The 25,805-nt window shown below is 53.1% G+C and overlaps 2 protein-coding genes across 5 annotated transcripts in view; both read left to right on the forward strand.

Moving 5' to 3' along the window:
- Positions 1 to 2,772: 2,772 nt before the first annotated feature.
- Positions 2,773 to 6,408, forward strand: SRSF6 (serine and arginine rich splicing factor 6). The gene is made up of 6 exons (XM_055139243.1): positions 2,773 to 3,026; positions 3,286 to 3,434; positions 4,728 to 4,852; positions 4,985 to 5,193; positions 5,401 to 5,484; positions 5,582 to 6,408. Exons 1-6 carry the CDS (start codon positions 2,920 to 2,922, stop codon positions 5,934 to 5,936), a joined length of 1,029 nt encoding a protein of 342 aa, XP_054995218.1. The 5' UTR covers positions 2,773 to 2,919; the 3' UTR covers positions 5,937 to 6,408.
- A 12,239-nt stretch (positions 6,409 to 18,647) lies between these two features.
- Positions 18,648 to 25,805, forward strand: part of L3MBTL1 (L3MBTL histone methyl-lysine binding protein 1) — a 38,034-nt gene continuing 30,876 nt past the window's right edge. For 3 of the 4 annotated variants that reach the window (XM_055139600.1, XM_055139602.1, XM_055139603.1), the window contains exons 1-2: positions 18,648 to 19,099; positions 25,497 to 25,559. In XM_055139600.1, the coding sequence (XP_054995575.1) occupies positions 18,724 to 19,099; positions 25,497 to 25,559 (439 nt within the window). In that variant the 5' untranslated portion in view covers positions 18,648 to 18,723. The remainder of the gene's footprint in view (positions 19,100 to 25,496; positions 25,560 to 25,805) is intronic. The other variant, XM_055139601.1, reaches the window with a different exon arrangement.

Below are 25,805 nucleotides of genomic sequence, written 5' to 3' on the forward strand. Positions count from 1 at the left end.
TGGGGGGCCATCGGCGGTACTGGGGATCAAACAGGGGTTGGCTACAGGCAGGGCCAGAGCCCCGCGGGCTGTATGATTGCCTCTGATGCCCCACAAATTACTCTGTCGTGGGTCTACTGAGGAGGGTGAGGGATACTAGGGCAGTCAGGGACCGTGCCGGGCATACAGGCCCGGCTCTATCCCACAGGGCTCCGGAAGCGTCTCTGAGCATGGCTCTGGAGGGCCCCCTGCCCCCAGCGCTGCCAAGGTGGCCGGCAGACGACGCCCAGTGTCCCAGGGCAACCTCGGGCCCTTGCACTGAGACACCAGCTCCGTTCCAGCTCCAGTGTCCCACACGCGCCACAAGCCACCTGGCACCCCTGCGGTCTGGTTCCTGGCACCGCAACTAAAGGGGTGTGACAGCTGGTGAGATGTGCGAAACTATGGCCAGGAAGTGTGACCGGGCAAGCACGCAGGTGAGTCCGCCAGCCTGCTCATCCGCCCGCCGGGCCAGGAGGACAACGAGGAAGCTTCCCCGGGAGCTGGGACGTCTGAGCCCCCCATTCAGGCCTCCCAGGCGGGAGAGACAGGACAGTGGGTGGGGCGCCTGCTTGGCGTGTGGCCTGATCTGGTTTGATTCTGGCACCTGTGGCCCCCAGGAGTGACCCCTGAGCACCGCCAGGTGTGGCCCAAAACAAAAGTGAAAAAAAAAAACCACAATAGATATTTATTTTTAACATGCACAGAGTACCACAGTGGAGTGTGGGGGAGGGCTGCCACCTAGGCGAGGGGAGGGAGGGGGAATTTGTTAAAAGTAAATAAATGAGGGGCTGGAGCAATAGTACAACGGATATTTGCCTTGCACGCGGCCGACCCGGGTTCGATTCCCAGCATCCCAAATGGTCCCCTGAGCACCGCCAGGGGTAATTCCTGAGTGCAGAGCCAGGAGTCAGCCCTGAGCATAGTCGGGTGTGACCCAAAAAGCAAAAAAAAAAAAAAAAAAGTAAATAAATGAAAATAAGTAAGGCCTCTGCCATCAGATGCCAGTAGGAACACACACACACACACACACACACACACACACACACACACACACACACACACACACACACACACACACACACACACACACACACACACACACACACACACACACACACACACACACACACACACACACACACACACACACACACACACACACACACACACACCCCTCTCACACTAACAGGCATCCAGACTTAGCTGCCCTCCTCCGGAAGGCCACACTCTCTCTCAACCAGAAACTGAAAATGATCAAAGTCACCAGCTGAAGACCAGGAATAGACTAAACTACCTGCACAGCCAGTACTAACTGGGGCACCCCAGCCCTCCGGGCCAGCTGCCCCGCTCTCACAACCCACACCTGGCCAGGCTCCTCTCCTGCACAGGGGTACTAAGTTCAATCATCATGCCGTGGGGCCACAGGCCGTGGCCCTCTCGCCTTCTGCTTTCCACGGAAATTTCTCTCCACATGCATTATTCGGTTCCCCAACTTTATTTTTATTTATTTATTTATTTATTTTGCTTTTTGGGTCACACCCGGCTCTGCACTCAGGAATTACACCTGGCGGTGCTCGGTCGGTTCCCCAGCTTTAGATGGCATCTCCAGTAGTACACCCTAAAGATGTTTATTTGGGGGAGGGGGGCAGATAGTACAAAGAGTGTTCGTTGCCTACATTGCACCGGGTAGGTCCGGGTCCGATCGCTGGCACCCCCATATGGTCCCCTAAGTCCTGGCAGGAGAGATCCCTGGCCTCAGAGCCAGGAGTAAACCCCTGCGCATGGCAGCGAGTGGTTTCCCATCCCGAGGGGGGAAAAAAAAAAAGAGAAATATGGGTGCGAGTGTGAGAGTGTGTGTGGCGGTGGGGGACGAAGGGGTATACTGTGTATACTGTTACGGGGTGCCTTCCAAGCAAACGGAGTGCGTGGGGGGGAGCCGGGAGAGAAGTGTAAGGCACTGGGGCCGCCCCGTGCCAGTGGAGAACTCCCCACGTGGCGGGAGCAGAAGCCCTGTTTCAGAGCAAGGCGGCCGGGTTTCCCAACTTCCCGGGGCCAGAGGCGTCGGCCGGGTGAGCCCCGCCCTGAGCGTGGGATGTCACGCAGCGGATGTCCCCAAGCCACAGGTGCCTCCGGCTGCCAGGCTCGGACCCGAGGAGGGAGCCGGGACCCTGCAGAGAGCTGCTAGGAGCTGAGGGCTGGGAGGGAGAGGAAGAGACAGACCACGTGGGCCAGGACAAACCAGCCAGGCAGCAGGGTTGGCAACACCGTCCCAGCCGCGTCGCTCCAACCAGGGATTCCGCTCCCCGGGAAAAGAAAAAAAAAAGAAAAAGAAGAAGAAAAATCGCTCAAGCCTGCCCGCGTGCACCTCCGCACCAAACTGAGAGGCTTTCGGCGGGGGTTGGCCGGCTCCCTCCGGGCGGCCAATCAGACGCCAGCAAGTCCTAGCATGGCAGCCCGAAGCACCAATGAGAGGCAGGAATGAGTCTTGCCCGCCTCCTCCTCCTCCTCCTCCTCCCCCCACCCCCGCCGCAGGCCGCCTTCGGCGCGGGCTGCGAGTGTCACGCCGCGGCGCCGCGTCCCCCCGCGGACCCTGAGGGGAACGCCGGTCGGCGCGGCCACGTTTCCCGGGGTGGGCGGGGCGAGCCGGCGGCCTCGCGGGCGGCGGGCGCGGCGACGCGCTGACGTCACGCGCCGACGTCACGCGCCGGCCCCGCCCCGCGCCGCCCGCCCTTATAGCGCGGCTCTGGCGCGCGCGCACCATTGTGTGGCTGGACTCGGCCGCCGCGGCGCAGAGAGGCGCGCGTCCGGGCTCTCTCGGTCCCCGCACCCGCGCCGCCGCCCCTGCCTTGCGGTCCGCCGTCCGCCCCGCCGCCTCGGGGCCCGCCGCCCGCCACGGCCATGCCGCGCGTCTACATCGGGCGCCTCAGCTACAACGTCCGGGAGAAGGACATCCAGCGGTTTTTCAGCGGCTACGGCCGCCTCCTCGAGATAGACCTGAAAAACGGGTGAGTGGGGCTCGGGCGCCCGCGGCCCGGCCGCCGGCCGCGCCCGCGCCCGCGCCGAGGCCCCGGGAACCGCCAAGGCCGCGGCGCCGCGTGGCAGGGCCTCAAGATGGCGGCGGCGCGGGCGCGCGGGGGCGCGCGCGGGGGGAGAGGCGGCGGCGGGGCCGCGCGCGCGCGGCCGCGGCCTAACGACGCCCCGCCCGGGCCCGGGCCTCGCGCCGCCCCGCCCCGCCTCCCCCTCCCCCCCCTCCCCGACCCCCAGGTACGGCTTCGTGGAGTTCGAGGACTCCCGCGACGCCGACGACGCCGTTTACGAGCTGAACGGCAAGGAGCTGTGCGGCGAGCGCGTGATCGTGGAGCACGCCCGGGGCCCGCGCCGCGACCGCGACGGCTACAGCTACGGAAGCCGCAGTGAGTCGCACCGCCCCGCGCGCGCGCTCCGCGGGCCTGGGCACCTGGCGGGGGCGGGCGCAGGCCTAGGCGGGCGGCGGGCCGGGGGTGGGGCGGGCGCGCCTCCCGGCCCCGGCGGGCGCGGCGGGCCGGGGGCTCGCTTGCACCCGGGCTCCGGCCCGGGCCCCGCCCGCCGCGCGCCCGTCCGGGGCCGCCGGGGCGCGGGGCAGCGGGTCGCGGGGTGGAGACTGGGGGGAGCGGGCGGGGGGCTTTTGTGCTGAGCCGGGAGGGGGGTGGCTGTCTGCAGGGCCCCTGTCAGCACTGCCGCGGCCTCTGCCCGCGGAGGGAGGCAGGGGCGGCTCGACCCCCCTCGCCGACCTGTCAGTGCGCTAGCCGGGACGGGGGAGTCGAGCGTAGGGGGCGGGGGCGGCGGCGGGGAGAGGGGCGCGGGGGAGGCGGGCTTTAGCGTGCGTCCTACTGGCAGGGGCCGCAGGGGGCTAGGTCGGGGGAGCGGTCGCAACGCGGTGCCGCACGCGGCCGTAGGTCAGCTTCATGCTGCAGTTTGGGCTTAGCCGGGGGCATGTTCGGGGGCGGGGGGGGGGGGGGATTGGCTGATGTTTAATGTTTGATGTTGAAATTGTTGCATGTTGAATTCAAACTTTTTAACAAGTCCTTGATGTTTCAATTTGAAAGTGACCAATGGGGCTGAGGCTGTGTCCACTGAGGCTAAGATGACTGCCTTTCCTGATTGGCCTTGGCTTTTCCATACATTGTGTGACCCTTGCCCTATGACCCTTTGGCTGACCTTACCGGAAGCCATGACGACAGCAGCCTTTTGCCATTAGACGCAGGGTGATGGTGAGGATTCCAAGGGTTAGACAAAACTGGTTAATCTGAACTAGGTGACTGTTACCTTGCGTGTTTTGTGGCCAAACCACCACCAAAAACCTCACACTGTGATGTAAGTACTTAGTGTAACTAGTAACCATTTTTGTAAAAATGTAGAAATGCATGTAATCAGTTAAGTTTTATATTTTACAATGTTCTGTAAAATAAAACTTAGCGAGGTAAATTGAATAAAGGAGCAGTCACTCTCTCTAACAGATTGTAGGAGGAGTTTAGTTGGATTTAGTGTGTTTGACTTGCCCTTAATTTAATTTATGGCAAATCACAACTACTGTATCGGAGGTTTAGTGATATAATAGCAAAGTCCTACTCCAGTATATGAAAGTTGATATGTTTGTACTAACTTTCAAGAACATTTTGCAGCCGCATCAGTACAAGGCATCTGATTGTGTCCTTCGTGTGATAAAGGTGGTGGAGGTGGATACAGCAGTCGGAGAACCTCTGGCAGAGACAAATATGGACCACCTGTTCGTACAGAATTCAGGCTTATTGTTGAAAATCTTTCTAGTCGCTGCAGTTGGCAGGATTTAAAGGTGGGTGCCTCGAGTCAAGACTAATGTTAAAGTAGGATCTTGTCTAACTTGTTTATTTCTGAGGATTGCTGTAAGGCGTGTAGGTCTTTTTCTCCAGCCTGTGGGTCTTATATGCGGCTTTCATTCTTTCAGGATTTCATGAGACAAGCAGGTGAAGTAACTTATGCGGATGCTCATAAAGAGCGCACAAATGAAGGTGTGATTGAGTTTCGCTCCTACTCTGACATGAAACGTGCTTTGGATAAACTGGATGGTACAGAAATAAATGGGAGAAATATAAGGCTCATTGAAGATAAACCACGAACGAGCCATAGGCGGTCTTACTCTGGCAGCAGATCAAGGTAACTTGAGATAGGCCCAAGAACAAAGGAAAGTAAAAGCATATTTAAAATTTATAGAATTGTCACTTCATGCTTGGTTGTGCATCATGGGATTCTTTTATAAATATTTTGGTGGATTTTTTTTATGAACAGTTAACTTTCATTTTCTGTAAATGGCACCAATGTGATACATCGAGATTAAGATTTTGTTGTGTTTTCTTGTTGAAGGTCACGTTCTAGGAGAAGGTCACGAAGTAGGAGTCGTAGGAGCAGCCGCAGTAGATCTCGAAGTATCTCAAAAAGTCGCTCCAGGTAAAGACAGTACTGTTGGTTTTTGTTTTGTTTTCACTTTGTCTTATGACAGGGTTTGGGAGGGGGAATGAAACAACAACTGGCTTTTCTTGTCCAGATCCAGGTCTCGGAGCAAAGGTCGATCTCGTTCTCGATCAAAAGGCAGGAAATCTAGATCAAAGAGCAAATCTAAGCCCAAGTCTGATCGGGGCTCCCGCTCGCGCTCTCGAAGCAGATCTAAGGAATATGAGAAATCTCGGAGCAGGTCTCGTTCCCGATCTCGTTCCCCCAAAGAAAATGGTAAAGGTGATATAAAATCAAAATCTAGATCGAGGAGCCATTCAAATTCACCCATACCTGTTCCTCCCTCAAAAGCTCGTTCTGTGTCCCCTCCACCAAAAAGAGCTTCAAGATCCCGTTCTAGGTCTCGTTCAAAGTCAAGGTCACGGTCCAGATCGAGTTCCAGAGATTAATCCAGAACTATTACGTTCTTTGCACACTATTATGGAACACTTTCCTATTTGCTTAGGCAGTTACTCTTCCATATTTCTACTTGGCCTCCTCTTTAGGAGGAATCTCCTAAACGGAGGCACACAGAAATTTGATTTGTGGCCAAATTTGATGAAAAAGATGAGGTTCTAAAGAAATGGTGGCATGAAGTCAAAGACCCTCTCCCTTCTTTGTAGAATTAAGATAACTTTGATTTTATAGCTTTTGAGCTGAAATAACTTTTGTAAAGATTAAGCTCATTTAGATTTTTTTTAAGTATTTCAGCAGGATCTGCTGCAGGGGTTTTGTTGTTGTTTTATTTGTTTGCTTACTTTAAATTAACCGTTCCAAGCTTTGAATACTTAAGGCTTTAGAGGGAGAACCCAATTTTCAATTATGTTAGCTTTTTGTAAAGCTTGAGTTATGTAATATTTCAATAAAAGTTTGCTACCAAGATGATTGCCTTACTGAATAGGTCACTATTAAATTTCTTTATTGATAACCCGCTATGGGGGGAGGATGTAAACTCTACCTAAGTGTAAAGGCAAGCCTCAGACCAGCAATAAATTATTCAATTTGGATAACATTTTATGCTGTTAATCAAATTTGCCAAAGTCATTATATACCCCCTTTTAAGAGTTAAAAAATAAAAGTTTTTTTGTAGTTGGTCTCTCATATAAGTTTGTGTAAGACAACAAAACATTGAAATCAAGAAATGGCTAATACTTGGAATACTCATTTAGTCTGGTGATTTGACTTCCCGGGAGTAGTTGCTGATAGTTTGTTAGTGTCTTGTCAAAAGGAAAGCAGCCTCTTGACCAAAACCTAGCATATTCCTGTTTACAGTGGAAAACAGTTGCATTTTCTCTAAGAAATGCATTTATTTCCACAGACACTTAAACAATAAATTGTTGGTTAAATTCCACCCAGCAATTAGTCCCCTTTGCTTTTAATGGGATTATGTGGAATTGGTGAGCTGTTCCCTTCTAAACAGTGTGCGGTTGATCTGATAAATCTAAATGATAGGCCAGGCCCTAAAACGTCTGTACTTTGGTGAATGAAGATAACTACCATGAGACAACACTGCAAATTTGTTGGGGTTAAGGGTACCCAGTTTGTCCATACACAGACATAATTGAAATTCCACCTTTAGATCGCTTTGGCTCCACTACTACAGTTTTGTGTAGAAGCACTCTTTAAACATGCGTAGTGAAGGTATGGGTGATTCGGTTCAGTTTTAACATGTGAGATAACAGGCAGCTCGGTTGTGCTCAGGCAGGTGGTGACACCACCCGTGAGCATAATGTAGAGTTGGTGTGTAGGCTTGGACCATTCTGAAGGCACACGTGGTAAATCTAGGCTAAGGGATGTAACCCAAAGGTAAATATGTATTTCGTGCGTGGAATGTCCTGTGTTTCCTTCCTGGCACAAAAATAAGGCTATGTGAGGGGTGGGGGAGACATCTAGGTGTCAAAAGTCAGTAGTTGAGAGTATTTGATAAGTAAAACAATTCTTGGACTTTTATATAATCTGTTAAGACAACACTGGCCGGAAAGATTGCTGCTTCTCCCCTACCCCGCTGTTTGAGGAGGGGGTAAGGGGTGGCAGCACACCGTGTCTGCACGGAGGGCCCTGCTGTTCCAGGCCTTGAGTCTGGGCCTACTGAGCTGATCTTCCTAGCTTGATAAGTTGTTTTTAGTTACATGTTGGTATGATTTTTTTTTTTCCCCACTAAGAGATAGGCATGTGAACTCCAGCACACTGTTTGCCTATTTGAAAGAATTGAAGCTTATATGAGGCCAAACTTGCTGCCTTTCAGAATTTGATGTTTAAGGGCAAGTTAAAGAATTGGCACTGACCCAAGACTTTTCAAAAGAGAAAAGGGAAGTACTAAAATTTGGCTTTCTAAAAGTATGTATAGTTGTCCAAAGGGACCCGGGACCCTCAGCACCTGGAAATGCTCAGGTTCATCCACTTGGTGTGGCTGCCTCATAGTGGGTAAATGCCTGCCCCAACTTAGATCCAACTTAATAAAGCCTGTCTGTTCATCTCTGTGTGCCCCGCACTGTATATAGACCAGTAGACTTTGGCCTTGAGAACCATGAGTGGTAGTTCTCACTGACCTGCTAGTCAAGTACAGACATTCCAGCATACCACACGCTCATCTTTGACAGGATGGAATATTAAGCACATTGACATGGTGTGTGAGTGGAGTCACATCCAAGTTTGAACCACCAGTCATACATGCTAGCATCAAGTAAGCAGAGTAAAAGTGCTCACATCCTCCCTTTCTTTGGTGGTGTTTCTGACAATGCCATTGTGCCTTTATGGCCAGTTTGAATCCTAACTGCTCCTGTGACTTCCCGTTGCAAATCTTTCCTTTTACCACCTTTGAAATTTTTCCTCAATACACTCTGTTAACCTCACTTTATGCTTTATCTCAATAAAATGCTTACTGAGGGAAAGATCTGTCTTGAATTTATTGTGTATTCCCTTAGTGGCAAATTATTGGCAAGTATTTAAGTTTTTGGGCCACGCACTAATGGGCTCGGGATCAAGTTTGGATGGACTGCTTGTGAGACTGCCTGCTGGGCTATCTGGTCCTCAGCAAGCAAGTCCTGATGAGAGTATGAGAACAGGTCTGGTTTTGTTCTCTGACATCAGAGTAATAGATGGTTAATCTTTCGTGTCCTTCATGTTCCTTAAAATGGGAAGGGAAACTCACTGGGAGACCAGGAGACTGTACAGGGATTAGGGTACGTACCTGGCATGTGTTTGAACCACCATGCTTAATTGGCCAGTCACTCATGGAAACACCCCCCCCCCAAAAAAAAAAATCCTCATGGGTTGTGAAGATTCAAGTCACATGAACATATAATCTAGTATGAAGGGTAAATACCAAAAGTTGTATCAAAGTTTGCCCTTTGTAACTTTGTGATTTGGGCATTTTTTGCAATTTCCCACATAATCTACAGAGCTTTACCAAAAGCTTATCATAGTTTACTAAGTTTGGATTTGGAACACTTAGCTCCCAAGTAATTTTTGGGAGTTTGGGCCACACCAGCTGTGCTTAGGGCTTGCTCTTGGTTCTGCATTCAGGGACCAAACATCAATTGTATGCAAGCCCTCCCCCACTACCCAGTTTCTAGTCCTACAAGATTTGGGGTGAACCAGTAACACTGGGTAGGGTTCTTGGTTTGCCCACAACTGGCATCCCACGTGGTCCCTGGGCACCACTAGGTGTGACCCAAAAAAGATTGGGGGGTAAGTAAAGCAAGTGTATTTGAGAAATAAAGGGAGGGAAAGAGTGAGATAGTCGTCCAAGATCATTTTTATGGATGTGTGTTAATAAACGGGGCCAGGAAGAACAGGAAGGTGCTCGCCTTGCGTTTTGCCATTGCACATGAGTGATTCCTGAGAACACAACTAAAATAAACAAGCTACTACTTCACGTTCTGTAGTGAAAAGGAAGAAAATCGGTTGACAAAGTCTGAAAGAACGAGTAAACACTAGTTCAGTTGTTACTTGAACTTCTTTTGGGGCCATAACTAGTGGTGTTCAGGGGCCCGTATAGGACTGCACAAATATTCACGCAACAGGATGCCAGGATCAAATCCAGTTCGTGGGGAAAAGCGAGTGCTCTATCTGCTCTGCTCGCTCTACAGCCCCTCCCAGTAGAACTCAAGGAAAAGCGCAGAAACAACTCAAAAAGCAGAGTACATCCTGCCATGTGTGGAGTCCCAAGTTAGATTCCTGGTACCATATGACCTTGACAGCACCAGTGGGTACAGCCCTGGTGGCCCTTGGTTATTTTTAAAGTCCATTTCCCGGGTACAAGATCTTATTAAGAGAATTAAGGTGCTGCAGTACAATTACTAGAACCTAGAAGTTAGCATTGGTAGCATACTGTTCTGTTGATATTAAAGCCTACATACATATGTGGGGTGTTTGTGTATTCATGGCTGGGTTGCTGGGTGGTTTTCCTCTCAGTATATTTGTTGAAAGTCTTCAGAGTTCCTCAGTCAATTTTTCTGATTTTTCTGATTGCATTCTTGGGATACTGTGTCCCGTCAGTCCTTTGCTTTGTCAATAGAAAGGTCTAGAGAGCCAGAGAGATACAGTACAGATGCTTAACCTTGCATGCCGCCGGGTCCCTGAGCACTGTCAGGTATGGCCCACACTCCTGCCCTACCCCAGTGACTCCAAATAAGTCACTAGACCTGGAGCAGTAGCCGCCATTGTGACCCTGATACCATTAACATTATCTAGGAACCCGAATGCAGTCCCCTCAGTGCCTCACCCCAGACTCCTGAAACAAGGCCGAGCTCAGCCGCAGTTTGATAAGCCCTGATGATTCCAGTGTGTGATAAAAGGAGAGCTTGGAGCCATAGGTAAGGTGCTTCCCTTGCAGAAGGCTGACCTGCATTTGTATAGGACATCCCATATGGTCCCCTGAACTCCCTCCCCCCAGGAGTGAGTCCCAAGTACAGAGCCAGGAGTAACCCCTTCGCATCATTGGGTGTGGCCCCAAGACCAAAACAACCCCCAAGACCCATTCTAGGAATTGTTTTGATTATTTTCTTCTCAGCCAAGACTACTTGAGTGTATTATGTTTGCTTGTTTTGGCAGGCATATTGTCATGAACCCTGATTTTATACATTTAATCCTAGGATTTATTGATATGAGCTTAATGTCTTGGGGAAGTTGCCCCCTGAGTTCTCCAAACGAAGCTTCCCTGCAACCCTATCTCCATTCAGCAGTTTTGAATTCTTCACCATCTAGTTGTCTTCCTGTATCAAGTCTCATGAGTGTCCCTCTTACAGTGGGGTCCACTAATAGACACACCCCGGGGCTGCGCTCCTGTTCAGAGCACAGCAGTAGGATGTGGGCTCCCCGCGGTGAGCCGTGCTTCCATTGAATTTTGGGCTACTTCTACAAAACAGTGAAGGAGGTGCTATTTCAGTACCCCTACAGAATATCTTGTGCACCCGTGGGGGGTGTCAGTTGGTGGGTCCTCATGCCCTGGGTCAGAGCTGACAGGAGTCAAGGAGTCCTACCCTCCGTGGGATTCTAAAGTGCACCACTATAAAGTGGACCGGAGCTATAGTATAGTGGGCAGGGCATTTGCCTTGCACACACCAACCCGGATTCGATTTCCGGCATCCCATATGGTCCCCCAAGCACTGCCAGGAGTAATTCCTGAGTGTGAAGCTAGGAGTAAGCAGCCTCTGAGCATTGCCGGGTGTGACCCAGAATGCAAAAAATAAAATGGAGTGCACCTCAGCATTAAAATTGGAATGAGCAAATACAGTCCTGGATTACGTCTTTGATGCCATTGCTATAGCTGACATTGCATACAGGCGCAGTGGAACTGAAGCCCAATATGACTGCGGCTGTGATCGTAGTAGGATGCTCTGCGTTTATAGTTTGCAGGGTTTCCTCAAGAGTGCGACACTAGGGGGCTGGAGTGATAGCACAGTGGGTAGGGCGTTTGCCTTGCATGCAGCCGACCCGGGTTTGAATCCCAGCATCCCATATGGTCCCCTGAGCACCGCCAGGAGTAATTCCTGAGTGCAGAGCCAGGAGTAACCCCTGTGCATCGCCGGGTGTGACCCAAAAAGCAAAAAGAAGAAAAAAAAATGTGACAATTGTCATTTGTAGCGTTTAAATAAACATGTACTTGACTACTTGACTTCACAGGAATGGGTCAAATCTACCTGTAGTTGCCATTCCCATTGCCATTCCCATTCCACCTCAAGCACAGAGGACTCCCTGTCCCTTGCTTTTAAGCAGAGGAATTTTATCAACTGTTAACCAAGCTTGGTAGGTTAGATACTGCCCCTCTAGCCCCAGTGATTTCCACTGGAATTCCTGTGGCTTACACTGCGGCTCTGTAGTTTATGTGGTAAAGTGACTCTGTAGATGTCATTAAACTCAGGTCTGAAAATAGAGGATTTTACTGGATGTCTGTCTCGTGTCATCACAAAGGTCCGGAAAGAGGGGCTTGGGGGCCCAAGCAGTAAGACAGCCAGTAACATGCTTGTCTTGCATGTGGCTGACCCAAGTTCGACATCCCATATAGTCCCCCAAGCCCACCAGGAGTGATCCCTGAACACAGCCAAGAGTAAGCCCTGAGAGGCTGGAGCAATAGCACAGTGAGTGGGGTGTTTGCCTTGCACACAGCCAACCCGGGTTCGAGTCCCAGTATCCCATATTGTCCCCTGAGCACCACCAGTGGTGATTCCTGAGTGCAGAGGCAGGAGTAACCTCTGTGCATCGTCGAGTGTTACCCAAAAAGAAAAAAAAAAAAAGCCCTGAGCATAGTCAGGCGTGGCCACAAAACAAAAAATCCTGTGGGCCAGATAGCATAGCAGACTGAAGCGCTGGCTTTGCATGCTGGAGGCCCGGGTTCAGTCTCCAGCGAGCTAGGAGAAGCCCCTGAGCTCTTCCGAGGTGTGATCAAAACAAGAACCAAGAGAAAATCAAGGTGAAAATGGAAGCAGAGTCAGACCAGAAGTTGTCACCCTGTAGATGAACAGGGTCACACTGCCAGGGAACGATTTTCTTCTAGAACCTCTGAAGGGATTCAGTCTCACTCACACCGTTATTTAGTCCAGTGTAACCCGTTTTGGACTTCTTGTCTCCAGAAATGTAAGAAAATAAACTTCTGTTTTAAGCCACCACATTCATAGTCGTTTATTGCTTTATGGGAAACTGATGTAGCATGCCTGGGACTGAAGTGCAGGTGCATGCTTGGCAGGCCAGAGCCCTGAGTTTGATCACTACCACCACCACCAGAAGCAGCTCCTGTGTACCACTGGTGTGGCCCAATAAAGCAAAAAAAGTACCTGCACCTTTGGGGTTTGTCTTGTGCATCTTTTGTATCGCAGTATCTCTGTATTCCATTGCTCATCGATTTGCTCAGGCAGGCACCAGTAACGTCTCCATCATGAGACTTGTTGTTACTGTTTTTGGCATATTGAATACGCCACAGGTAGCTTGCCAGGCTCTGCTATGCGGGCAGGATACTCTCGGTAGATTGCTGGGCTCTCCGAGAGGGGCAGAGGAATCGAACCCGGGTTGGCCAAATGCCAGGCAAACGCCCTACCCGCTGTGCTATCGCTCCAGCCCATCTCTTGTATATCATGGCCAATTTGCCAGCCACGGGGTGAAAGAGCCTGTTGAGTCCTCCAGCTTGAAGCAGCCCAGTCGAAACCAACCGACCAGCAGCTGTCTGAAGAAAACGAGGTGTGCAGCCCAGCGTTGGGGTTGGCTGTGACAGCCCCTTGATACGGGCTCCCAGGCCACCCGCAACCATCTGTGGTGAAGGTTATGCAGCAGTGAACATCATGAAACAGGTGGGATTACAATGTCACCCTCGGGCCAGCGAGTACCGCAGACAGGGTTCTTACCTTGCATGCTGCCGACCCGGTTCAGTTCTCAGCACCCCGTATGGTCCCCCCCCCACCGAGCCTGCCAGGAGTGATCCCTGAGCACTGCCCGGGTATGGCCCCGAACCGAAACACACTCACCAATGTCACAGTATTGGTTTGTGGTTCCGAGATCAAACCCAGCAGCTCTCATGTGAGGCATAGCCTTGGTTCTGAACCAAGTCCCCGACCAGGGTCTGGGACTCTGCAGCCCAGGTGTTGCACTTACTGAGACAATGGAGTGGATACTCCGGACCTCTGAGCTGAGCCCCAGGAAGCTGACTCACTTTGCGTTCCCCGGAACAACCACAGACTTCTTGGTTTCCCATTGGGTCTGGCCCTTAGGAGCTCCAGTATGTGGGAGGGAGGAGGGAGGATCGGGGCTTCCCCTCCCGGCTGTCACGGCTCACCGTGGCGGTGGTGGCACTCAGCCTACTTTCTGTGCCACACGGCTCTCTTCAGCATCTGGCCACCACTGCCTCCTCCCCGTGGCTCAGCCTCTTGGTCTCTTGCTGCCAGACTTTTTCTCTGCCCTGTCATACGCTTTGTTAAATTCTCTTGAGACTTGGCTAAATTGGAGTGTGGCCTTTGCTTCCTTGTCCTGACCCAGTGGATGGCAGCATTTCAGCAGTATTTCATGTGTTAATGCAGTGAAGAACACTTACCCTAACACACGTTCGGTTTTTTTCCATTAGAGCCAAGAATTTCCTCAATTAACAAGTGGACCAAGGAACTTTATTCCCACCCACTGAAAAAATTAGCTTTTTTTGGGGGGCGGAGGGTGTCATACCTGGCGATGCACAGGGGTTACTCCTGGCTCTGCACTCAGGAATTACTCCTATCGGTGCTCAGGGGACCATGTGGAATGCTGGGAATCAAACCTGGGTCAGCTGCGTGCAAGGCAAATGCCCTACCCGCTGTTCCATGCTCCAGCCCCAGCTTTTTTTGTTTTATGTTTAGGTTTTGGCGCCACATGCAATCATGCTCAGGGATCACTTCTGGCTCTGCACACAGGAATCACTCCTGGTGGTGCTCAGGGAACTGTAAATGATGCCAGGGATCGAACCTGGGTCGGCTGCATGCAAGACCAGCGCCTTACCCACTGTACTATTCTCTGGCCCAGAGATTAGCTTTTCTAAGAGGTGCCCAGTCTCTGACCCCTTACTTGACCCCTTATTACTGGCTTGGCTTGTACCTGAAAGGCTGTGTCCCTTTGAGGGAGGAGAAAGGGAGATTGGAAGGTAACGCCCCAGCAACTGTCATTCTAAATAGTCGATTAAGAAAAGTACTACCGGGGCTGGAGCCATAGCACAGCGGGTAGGGCATTTGCCTTGCATGCGGCCAACCCAGGTTCAGTTCCCAGCACCCTGAGCACCGCCACTCAAAAAGCAAAAAAAAAAAAAAGTACTATAGACCATTTCTGCTTCCTTGAAATCCGTGTGTGGAAGCTTAATCCCCAGTGGGAGGGGGCCTACACAGATGGACTTGGCGTCTTTATCTGATAGAGACCCCAGAGAACTCGCTTGTCTGCCCTGTGAGGACAATGAGAATGAGAAGATGAACAAGAACCAGGCCTCAGACCCAGCACTGAGCAACCAATCTCCTGTGACAAATCACCTACTCAGCCATACTGTCACAACAGACCAAGCCCACTGTGCCGTCAACGTGCCTGAGGAAACCAGAACGTTGCCCTGGGCAGACAGCCTGAGCAAAGCAAGATCATGACTCTGACAGAAACGTGGTTCCTAGCGCCACCTTCCTCAGGAACATCTCCGTTAGCCGCCATTCCTGAGAAAAACCTTGATATTGGGATATGCAAGATGCTATGTCACGCCTTGGGGACAGGAGATACACCTGTGCAGAGTTTGTGTTTGTCTATCATAGCCCAATAGCAAAAGTAAAAATACTCCCCTACTTCCTCTTAGGCACTAGCCTGAGCACTGGAGCTAGAGTGCCGAGCACTGCTCAGGGTCCTGTTGGAGCTGATATTCCAGGGGAGATGAGCCAACAGTGGCTAGCAGGTGTCCTAAGGGGAGTAAAAGCCGTGGCGTGGGTCCCAGGGGAGATGCACTTGATGCCCTTGGCCTAAAGTTATTGGTCCTGAGTCTGCTCGGGGAGGGTGTTAGGGTTCAGGTTTTCCAAGATTCAGGTAGGGGAGTGGGCTGGAGCTGGAGTCACAGGACTCCTCGAGCACCCGAGTGACTGGGCTGTTGAGGTAGGTTTGCACCCCGCTGGAGACTCAGGACCTCAAGACTGCTGAGAGCTCAGGGCGAAGGTCTTAAGCTCCCCCATCTTTGCGTTCCCTGCGGCCCCGCACATCGAAGCGGCATCACTTAGCTATTTTATAAAGTTATTGGTGATTTCTTACCCTCCATATTCCAACACCAGTTCCCATCACCATTACACCTTCCCACCACCGTTATTTCCAGTTTCCCCAGGAATTCTAAAAATTTTGAATGGGGTGACACAGCTGGAGTTAAATTTTTAACTGGATGGTGACTTTGTGGGGGCTGGAGCGATAGCACAGCCGGGAGGGCGTTTGCCTTGCATGCGGCTGACCCGGGTTTGATTCCCAGCATCCCATATGGTCCACCGAGCACCACCAGGAGTAATTCCTGAGTGCATGAGCCAGGAGTAACCCCTGTGCATTGCACAGTGTGACCCGAAAAGCCAAAAAAAAAAAAAAAAGTATCAGTTTATTTGAGAAACAGCAGCTTGAATCCGAGAACTCCAAACATGGGGAGGATCGGAGCTCCTCTCCCACACGGGCGGGGGTCAGGCTCTTCCAGACCAGCGGGGAAGTATTTGACTGGCAATAGCTTAAGCAAATGCCTTATTTGAGAGACTCTTGTTGGCTGCGGGGTAGCAGGAGTGGGGGGGGGGGGTTGCTTTGTTTTGTTTGGAGGGGCTTTGGGAGCACAGCTGTGATGCTTGGGAGCTACTCCTGGCTCTGCTCAGAGGTCATTCGGATGGAACGCAGGGCTCCTGCGCGCTAAGCCTGTGCTCAGCCTGTGGAGCTATCTCTGTGCCCCCAAACTGGGAACTATGAACTGATAAAAGAGAAGGAACCACAAGACTTATCTGAGGGAACCACAAGATTTATTCACCTCCTGGGGGCAAACTGGGCCAGATGAGCAAACCAGTCAGACAAAAGGCAGCAATTTCTTTTCTTTTTCTTTTGTTTTTTCCCTTTTGGGTCACACCCGGTCTTGCACAGGGGTTACTCCTGGCTCTACACTCAGGAATTACCCCTGGCGGTGCTCAGGGGACCATATGGGATGCTGGGAATCGAACCCGGGTCAGCCGCGTGCAAGGCAAACACCCGCTGTGCTATCGCTCCAGCCCCCCCTTTTTTTCCTATTTTTAAAAAATTTATTGAATCACTGAGAGCTAGTCCCTTACAAAGCTGTTCATGATTAGGTTTCAGCCATACGGTATTCTAACACCCATCCCCCCACCAGAAGGAAGCAACTTCCTTAATCACATCAGCTTGAAAATAGGTGCCCAGTTCCCTAAGCGTGCCCAAGCTAGCCACCAAACACATAGACAAAGCACAATTTCATTTTATATGTTTGGTTTGGAGGCCACAGCTGTGTGCACTCAGAGTCTGCTCCTGGCTCTGTGCTCAGCGATCAGTCCTGGCGCACTTGGGGGATCACATGCAGGGCTGGGGATCAAACCCGAGTACGCTGCATGCAAGGCAAGGACTCTACTCGCAGTGCTATGGCTCTGGCTCTCTCTGCACTATTAACACAGAGTAACAGGGACCAGGGCTGGAGCGATAGCACAACGGGTCGGGCGTTTGCCTTGCACGCGGCCGACCCGGGTTCGATTCCTCCGTCCCTCTCGGAGAGCCCAGCAAGCTACCAAGAGTAACTCGCCCGCACGGCAGAGCCTGGCAAGCTACCCATATGCCAAAAACAGCAACGACAAGTCTCACAATGGAGACGTTACTGGTGCCCGCTCAAGCAAATCCATGAACAACGGGAAGACAGTGCTACAGTGCAATAGGGACGAGATCAATAATACAGCATGCAGTACAACTTGCAATAATACGAGATCAATAATACAGCATGCAGTACAACTTGCCTTGCACATGACTGACCTGAGACAGATTTGATCCCTGGCAGCTCATTTGGTGTCCTGAGCAGGGCCAGGTGTGTCCCCAAAACTAAGAACCAAATGAAAATAGTAAAAATGTCTCAGCAACTCACATTGGGGTTGATCGTTTATTCCAGGACCCCTTTTAGTTCAGTTCCACTCCTCCGTCTGAACCACCGTTTAAAAGAGGCCCCGAGAAGCCACGTGTTTGTGTCACTTCACCACTTTTCATCTTTTCTCTACAGTAAGTCACGTTAGAAACCCAAACAAGCACAGTGTGGGTAGGGATGAGAGAAAACGGGAGTGGATGGTTGTGCGTGTATTGATGTGTAAAAATGAAAATTGTTATGGTAACAGACATCCTCCACTGAAGCAGTCCTGTGATTAAAAATGGGCGTTGCCGTGAGGAAGGATACATGTAAGGTGTTGGCGTGGCAACCGGAATCATTAAGGACTGCCTGAATTTAAACTCAGTGATCACAGCAACTTGGACGATTTGCCCACAATTAATTAGCAACCCATTTCTCCGGGAGTCTGGAATTCAGGAACCCGGAGGTCTGACCTACAATTATGACCTTTAGCCAAATGAACGTCAATTTTGTGTGTGTGTGTGTGTGTGTGTGTGTTGGGAGTTAAAAGAAAATCTTTGGCGTGTGGGAGAGCGCAGAGCTCTGGGCTGCGCAGTTGCTGCCTTTCACCTCCATGCAGTCCATCACTTACTTAGTGGATTGTCCCTACACGCCTATCCTGAGCCCAGCTCTGTGCCTTGTGCCAGGGACACAAAAACCAAATGTTTCCTTCCCTCTCCGAAGTCTCTTAACGTCTTACATCACACAGATCCAGGTAAAGCTACATCTGTGATAAGGGCTGGTGAGGGGTGGGGGGGGCCGGGGTGGGGGGGTATGGAACCATTTAAAGGAGACTGAGTAGTTGGGTCCCGTGGAAGCCAAGACGCCCGCGAAGGAAACTGACGCGCAGGAAACAGCCACTTGCCCAAGGCCACACCGCGAGAAGGCAGGCGTGCAACCTCCGTACCCGGAAGCGGGGGGGGGGGGGGTGCTGCCCAAATGAGGTGCCCAGGGCACGCCCACCGGTCAGCCGCCAGTGGCGCAGCCAACGCTCCCCTTCTGCCCGGCTGGGCCAGATTCAGACCCCCCACCGGGCGCGGGCCACTTTCCGCAGGGACAGAGCCTGGCACCCTCCCGAGGCCGATCTCTGACCTTCCTGGGCCCCCCACCGCATGCAGGCGCGGGGAGAGGGGTGGTCAGGCGCCTCGGGAAGGCGTCGGACCACACATCCCAACAGTGGTGCGCGCGGGAGCACCCAGCTCAGCCCCAGGGCTCCCCCCGCCCCCCACGGTGGCCTCCGCTGCGCCAGCCAGGCGCCGGGAGCACCAAGGTTAGGGGACTCTGAGCTCCCGCGCACCGGGCCTTGCGGTAGGCAAGACAAGGCAAGAGCAGCCGCCGAGCGCCCCCCGGCCCGCTGCCCGCTCCCCCCGGCTCTCGGGGTGCGCCCCGCGCTCTGCGGGGAGGCGGGCCCGGCCCTCGTGCGCGCAGGCGCGTGCGGCGGGGCTGGGCGCGCGGCGGGCGCGGGGCAGCTCCGGGCCGGCCTGGCAGGTAGGGGCGGCGCGTGCGGGCGCGCGGACTCGGGCCGGGGTGCGGGGCGCGGGCGCGGGGGGCCGGGCCGGGCCGGGCCGTGCGCGCGGCGGGGCGGGGCGGGGCGGGCCCGGGGGTCTGCGCGCGGCGGGCGCGGGGGATGCCACCCCCGTTGCAGAGTTTCTCCCTGCGGGGCGCGGAGGGCGCGGTGCCGGGGCGCCGGGAAGGGGGGGGGGTTGGCAAACTTTCTCCTGGCGGCCGTTGAGCGGCCGGGGCGGGGGAGTGCGGGGTGCGGGGCGGGGGGGGGGTGGGCAGGAATTTTGCCACCCGGGGCACGAATAAAAAGAATTCCGCCATTTTGGCATGTTTTAAAGTCACCCTTCGGCGGGGCTGGCGGCGGGATCGAGTCCCGGGAGGAGCCGGCGGGGCGACCCCCTCCTGGCACGCGCGCGCGCGCGCGCCCGCCCCTCCCCGCGCGTCCCGCCCGGGCGGCCGGGCCCACCCACCCTCCGCGCGCCCGGGCCAGGGCCGTCCCGGAGCTGCTGCTGTCCCGGAGACCCCGTGCACCCAGGGCAAGGGGCCACATCGGCCGCCAACACGAACACGGCCGCATCCGTTCCAGCACCACCGCCTGTTCACTGAGCACCTACTCGGTGCCGGACGCCGCCCTGGGCCGGCGGAGCCAACGGTGGTTCGGGGGTAGCGGAGTGAGGTCGGAAACCCTCGAAAGGGACAGGTGTGTGACGCCGGGGATGGGGGGAGCCCGAGTCAGCAAGTGGGCCGGGCAGGACAGACGCTGGCCCGGCTCCGGCTCCCGAGAACCCCCCCCTCCACAGGAAAGTCGCGGAGCTGAGCTGGACCTGGCGGGCGGGGAGGGAGACAGGTGGGCAGGGCCTGCATGCCCGGTTTCAGTAGGCATGGGGCTGGCAGCTTCCAGGAGAGGGCACTTGGGCGAGGCACCTCCCCTGGTCCCGCTGCTTTGTCTGGGTCCAGGCAGAGGGCCAGGGGCGGGGGGCGGGGAGGCCCCAGATGGGGCAGCTTGTGCAGTTCCCGTCCAAGTGGCGTGGGAAGGTGCGAGCAGGCCGCAGGGGCCTTGGGGATGGGTTCCTCACACCTGGCCCGGGGCCCGGGGCCCTACCATGGTGGTGATGCCGCGTGCACCCAGAGGAGCAAATACTTCCTTGAGAGTCCCATGCGGGAGCCCGGGAGGTGGCTCAAGAGGCTGGGGCGCATGCTTTGTCCAATTTCAGTTCTGGCCCACATGTGCCATCCCTCTGCCCAGCACAGCCGACAGCCAAGAGCTGGATCCAAGCACCAAACCAGGGATAGCCCCGGGTGACCGCTGGGTGTGCCCCGCCCCTACACACACACACACACACACACACACACACACACACACGGAAACGATTGTGAGCTGCAAGCATGGGGTTTGCTAGTGGTAGAGGAGGGGTGAACTCCAGTCATAGGGAGAGCAGTTTCTGGTCTCAGGAAAGAGAATGGCTTCACAGGGGAAGAGCACCGGAGGTGGGGCTGGAGCGATAGCACAGTGGGGAGGGTGCTTGCCTTGCACTCGGCCAACGTGGGTTCAATCCCCGGCATCCCGTGTGGTCCCCTGAGCACCGCCAGGAGTAATTCCTGAGTGCAGAGCCAGGAGTAACCCCTGAGCAATGCCAGGTGTGACCCCAAAAGCAAAAAAAAAAGAAAAGAAACCCCACAGGAGGTGCCACCCTCCAGGGCCTACAGCTCCGTGCCTCAGCAGGTGTGGGGCGCTCTTCCCTCCTGCAGGCTCAAGGACCTGTGTCTCCTTCCATCCACTCTCTCCCCTTTGCACTGTGAAGGTCTCTCTACCGCCCAGTTCTCACTGCCACAAGCGTGCTGCGTCAGCTCCTATTTATTTATTTTTTTAATTTTTTTTTTGTTTTTTGGGTCACACCCAGCGATGCTCAGGGGTTACTCCTGGCTCTGCACTCAGGAATTACTCCTGGCAGTGCTTGGGGGACCATATGGGATGCCGGGGATCGAACCCGGGTCGGCCACGTGCAAGGCAAACGCCCTACCCGCTGTGCTATCGCTCCGGCCCCGTCAGCTCCTATTTATTTATCCAGGTTTGGGGGCCACACCTGGGGGTGCTCGGACTCAGTGTGTCGAGAACCACTCCCCGGGAGGCGCCAGGGCTGGGAGCTGGGCTTCCTGCGGTGCAGAGCATTGAGCGAGCTCTCCGGCCCCTCAGCTGCTCCTCGAGCAAGCATCTTCCTCGAGGGCACAGTCCGTCTCTCAAGGCCATCCCGCTTTCCCTGCTCCCCCTCCCCTCCCTGCTCTGAAGGGGCGCCTCATCCCCCTGTTTCCATTCCCTTTTCCGTCTCCCCGACTAGAAGACCTTGGCAGAATTCTGGTTTTGTTTATTGGAGATCACACCCCGCAGATCTGGGAAACCACATGACACCAGGGCTTGAACCCAAGCCTCCTGCATGCAGAGCCCGTGCTCAGCCCATTGGACTATCTCTCCCGTCTGTGGCAGAGGCTTCTATCTGTTCTGTTCACTGACAAATTCTTGCCTACAAGCAGTGCCCGGCATGCGTCTCAATATATAATATGGGGGGGGGGGCAAAGTGATATAGTACAGTGGGAAGGGCTTTTGCCTTGCACATGGCTTGCCTTGCACCCGGGTTGGATCCTCGGCGTCCCATATGGCTCCTGAGCACCGCCAGGAGTGATTCTTGAGTACAGAGCCAGGAGTAACCCCTGAGTGTCACTAGGTATGACCCAAAAAGCCAGTGTATATATAGGGGTCAGAGCAATAGTGTAGCAGGGAGGGCTTTTGCCTTGCATGCGGCTGACCTGGGTTCGAACCCTGGCATCCCATGGGGTCCCCTGAGCATCATCAGAGTAAGTCCTGAGTGCAGACCCAGGAATAATCCCTGAGCATCACTGGGTGTGGTCCCAAAAGCTAATACATATAATTAATAGCACTATCATCCCGTTGTTCATTGGTTTGCTCGAGCAGGCACCAGTAACATCTCCATTGTGAGACTTGTTACTGTTTTTGGCATATATAATATATATGTAACTAATGTATATATTACAGTGGTTTTCTCAAATCCTCTCCACTTAAGTTTCTGGTTTGGGGGGTCATACCTTGATTATGTTTGGGGGCTACTCCTGACTTAAGACTTAATGCCCGCAGGCTGGAGTGATAGCACAGCGGGTAGGGCGTTTGCCTTGCACGCGGCTGACCTGGGTCTATTCCCAGCATCCCATATGGTCCCCTGAGCACCACGAGGAGTAATTCCTGAGTGCAGAGCCAGGAGTAACCCCTGTGCATCTCCGGGTGTCCGGGTGTGACCCAAAAAGGTGAAAAACAAACAAACAAACAAAGACTTAATGCCCGGGGCTGGAGCAATAGCACAGCGGGGAGGGCGTTTGCCTTGCACGAGGCCCACCCGGGTTTGATTCCCAACATCCCCTATGGTCCCATGAGCACTGCCAGGGGTAATTCCTGAGTGCAGAGCCAAGAGGAACCCCTGAGCATCACCAGGTGTGACCCAAAAAAGCAAAATAAAAAAAAAAATTAAAGGGTGGAGCGATAGCACAGTGGGTAGGGCATTTGCCTTGCACATGGCCAACCGGGTTCAATTTCCAGCATCCCATATGGTCCCCCGAGCACCGCCAAGAGTAATTCCTGAGTGCATGAACCAGGAGTAACCCCTGTGCATAGCCGGGTGTGACCCAAAAAGTAAAAAAAAAAATTTTTTTTTAAATAAAAAAATAGGGATAGAGTATATGCATGGGACCCTGGCTCACTTCTGACACTGCGAGAATAGCCAGTGCAGCCCTGGAGCCCCCACGCCTGGCCTGGTGGGTGCCTGCAGCTCCCAGCCCCACAAGGCCAAAGCAGCACCACATCCCGGCCCCTCACATTGAACTGTTGGGTCCAGGTAACAGAATTTCCCAGTGTTCCCCAGTCCCCTGAGTACCACTTGGGAGGTCCCCTATTCCACAGGAAAGCAAATCTTGGTTGAAATGTTGTCATAATTAGTGATAAAATTAGCTTTTCTGAGGCTGAAGCAATAGCACAGTGGGTAGGGCATTTACCTTGCACGCAGCCAACCCCAGCTTGATTCTCAGCATCCCATACAGTCCCCCAGCACCGCCAGGAGTAATTCCTGAGTGCAGAGCCAGGAGTAACCCCTGAGCATCACCAGGTGTGACCCCTCCCAACAAATTAGCTTTCTCCTTGATTATAACTCTCTGCCAGGTATCGCTGATGGACTCTGTCCTTTCCCTTTTAGGAGGAAAAGGTAGAAAGCAAGTGAATATTCATGAATAGCAGAAGGAAGACGCTGGAGTGATAGGACAGTGGACAGGTGCTTGCCTTTGCCCTTGGCTGGCCTAGGCGCCATCCCCAGCAAGCACCCTACCCGCTGAACTAATAGTCTGGCCCCCATACATGCTTTTTAAAATATAAAAATGTATATTTTTAATATAAATTTAATAGTTTAATATAAAATGTGATCCCTGAGTGTAGAGCCAGGAATGAGCCCTAAGCAGTGCCATTTGTGGCCCAAGAACCAAAAGAGAAAAAAAAAATTGCAGAAGGATGGAAGAAACAACAACCATTATGAGTAAGAAGCTTTCATGGCCCAGAGCGATAGGACAACGGGTAGGGCACTTAGCTTGCACACGGCCGACCCAGGTTCAATCCCCGGCCAATATATTCCTTGAGCACCACCAGGAATGATTCCTGAGTGCAGAGTCAGAAGTAACCCCTGAGCACAGCTGGGTGTGGCCCCCAAACCAAAATAATATGGAAAGCAATTTATTTTTATTTATTTATTTTGCTTTTTGGGTCACACCTGGCGATGCACAGGGGTTACTCCTGGCTCTGCACTCAGGAATTACTCCTGGCGGTGCTCAGGGGACCATTTGGGATGCTGGGATTTGAACCCGGGTCGGCCGCGTGCAAGGCAGACACCCTACCCGCTGTGCTATCGCTCCAGCCCCAAGAAATTTTTTTTTTAAAGCAACCAGATATCAATCCCTTATACAGTGCCTTTTGTTGGTGCTGCTGGGGGAATCAAACCCAGGATTCTCAAACATGCAAAGGCAAGTGCTCTGATCCACATCCTTCACCCCATACAGTGCTTTTCCCCCCCCCCCCCCCGCTTTTTGGGTCACACCCGGCAATGCACAGGGGTTACTCCTGGCTCTTCACTCAGGAATTACCCCTAGCGGTGCTCAGGGAACCATATGGGATGCTGGGATTCGAACCCAGGTTGGCCGCGTGCAAGGCAGACGCCCTCCCCGCTGTGCTATCGCTCCAGCCCTACAGTGCTTTTTTTGTTTGTTTGGGGGCCATACTCAGTATTACTCAGGAGTCACTCCTGGCAGGGTTTAGGGAACCATATGGGTTGTTGGGGATCGAACCCAGATGAGCACGTACAAGCAAACACCGTACCCGCTGGACTAAGACTCCAGCCCCCACACAGTGCTTTTTTCTAAAAAGAAAAACCATATATATAAATCAAATTCAGGTCACTGAACTCCAGTACAAAGACTTACTGAACACCTCCTGTGTTTCAGGCACTAGTCTAAGTGCTGTGAATATGACAGTCATTGTCCTAGTGGAACTTACATGACTCATCAATAACGAACAATAACAGTCAATACTAACATGATGAAGGATTTGAAGGCCACATATAGTAGGAGAAAATAGAAGATAAATAGAAGTGGGGTGGTATGAGAGGTATACTGTGTCCATTTCTTTTTATTTATTTATTTATTTATTTATTTTTTGCCTTTCGGGTCACACCCGGAGATGTACAGGGGTTACTCCTGGCTCATGCACTCAGGAATTACTCCTGGCAATGCTCAGGGACCCTATGGGATGCTGGGAATCGAACCTGGGTCGGCCGCGTGCAAGGCGAACGCCCTACCCGCTGTGCTATCACTCCAGCCCCTCTTTTTATTATTCTTGGTTTGGGAGCCACACCTGGCATTGCTCAGGGGGCTACTCATGGCTCCGAGTTTGGAAGTTGTTTTCAGAGGTGCTCAAAGGACCAGGCAGTGCCAGGATCAAACCTGGGCCTCCTGGTTCAGCCTGTGGAGCAAACGCTCTGCCCTGTGCAGCGTAAACTAATTGATCATTACATAGTCAACAAAGATCTCATGATCTCAGGAGAGAAATCACTGAGCTGAGACCTGGAGGAGGAAGTGGAGGCAGCCAAGCAGACAGCTTGAGGCAAAGCATTTCTGATGGAAGAAGGAAGGGCACAATCTCGGGGCTTGGATGTGGGACAAGAGACGTTCGCCCGAATCTGGCAGAGAAGGAGGGTAGCGTGGTGGAGGAGGAGGAGAGGGAGACTGGGTTTAGATTCTGCAGGGCAACGCTCTTTGATTTTACTCTTGATTTTACTCTAAGGGCAATGGAGAGCCACTGAAGAATTTTCGACAGGGAAATTGAGCGATTTGGCTCCCCTCGCTGGTAAGTAGAATGGTGTGGGCAGGAAAGGAAGAAGCAGGAGGCAGGTTAGGGGCTGTTTCAGCAGTACTGGGAGGGGCTGGGGGCTGGAGTGAGGACTGAGGGCAAGACCTTTACCTTGCATATGGTCACTGTGGATTCAATCCCTGGCACCTCAGATGGTCTGCCCAGCTTACCAGGAGTAATCCTTGAGCACAGATCTAGGAGTAAGCCCTGAGCACTGCCAGTGTGGCCCCAAAATCAAACAAA

The sequence above is a fragment of the Sorex araneus genome, chromosome 5 (assembly GCF_027595985.1).
Source record: "Sorex araneus isolate mSorAra2 chromosome 5, mSorAra2.pri, whole genome shotgun sequence".
NCBI classification, from domain to species: Eukaryota; Metazoa; Chordata; class Mammalia; order Eulipotyphla; family Soricidae; genus Sorex; species Sorex araneus.

Bases quoted from the DNA above. Each gene is read 5' to 3' on its own strand.
- SRSF6 (XM_055139243.1), top strand. From the start codon at position 2,920: ATGCCGCGCGTCTACATCGGGCGCCTCAGCTACAACGTCCGGGAGAAG. The intron at 3,435-4,727 runs GTGAGTCGCACC...CGTGTGATAAAG, and splicing joins CTACAGCTACGGAAGCCGCA to GTGGTGGAGGTGGATACAGC. The intron at 5,485-5,581 runs GTAAAGACAGTA...TTTCTTGTCCAG, and splicing joins ATCTCAAAAAGTCGCTCCAG to ATCCAGGTCTCGGAGCAAAG.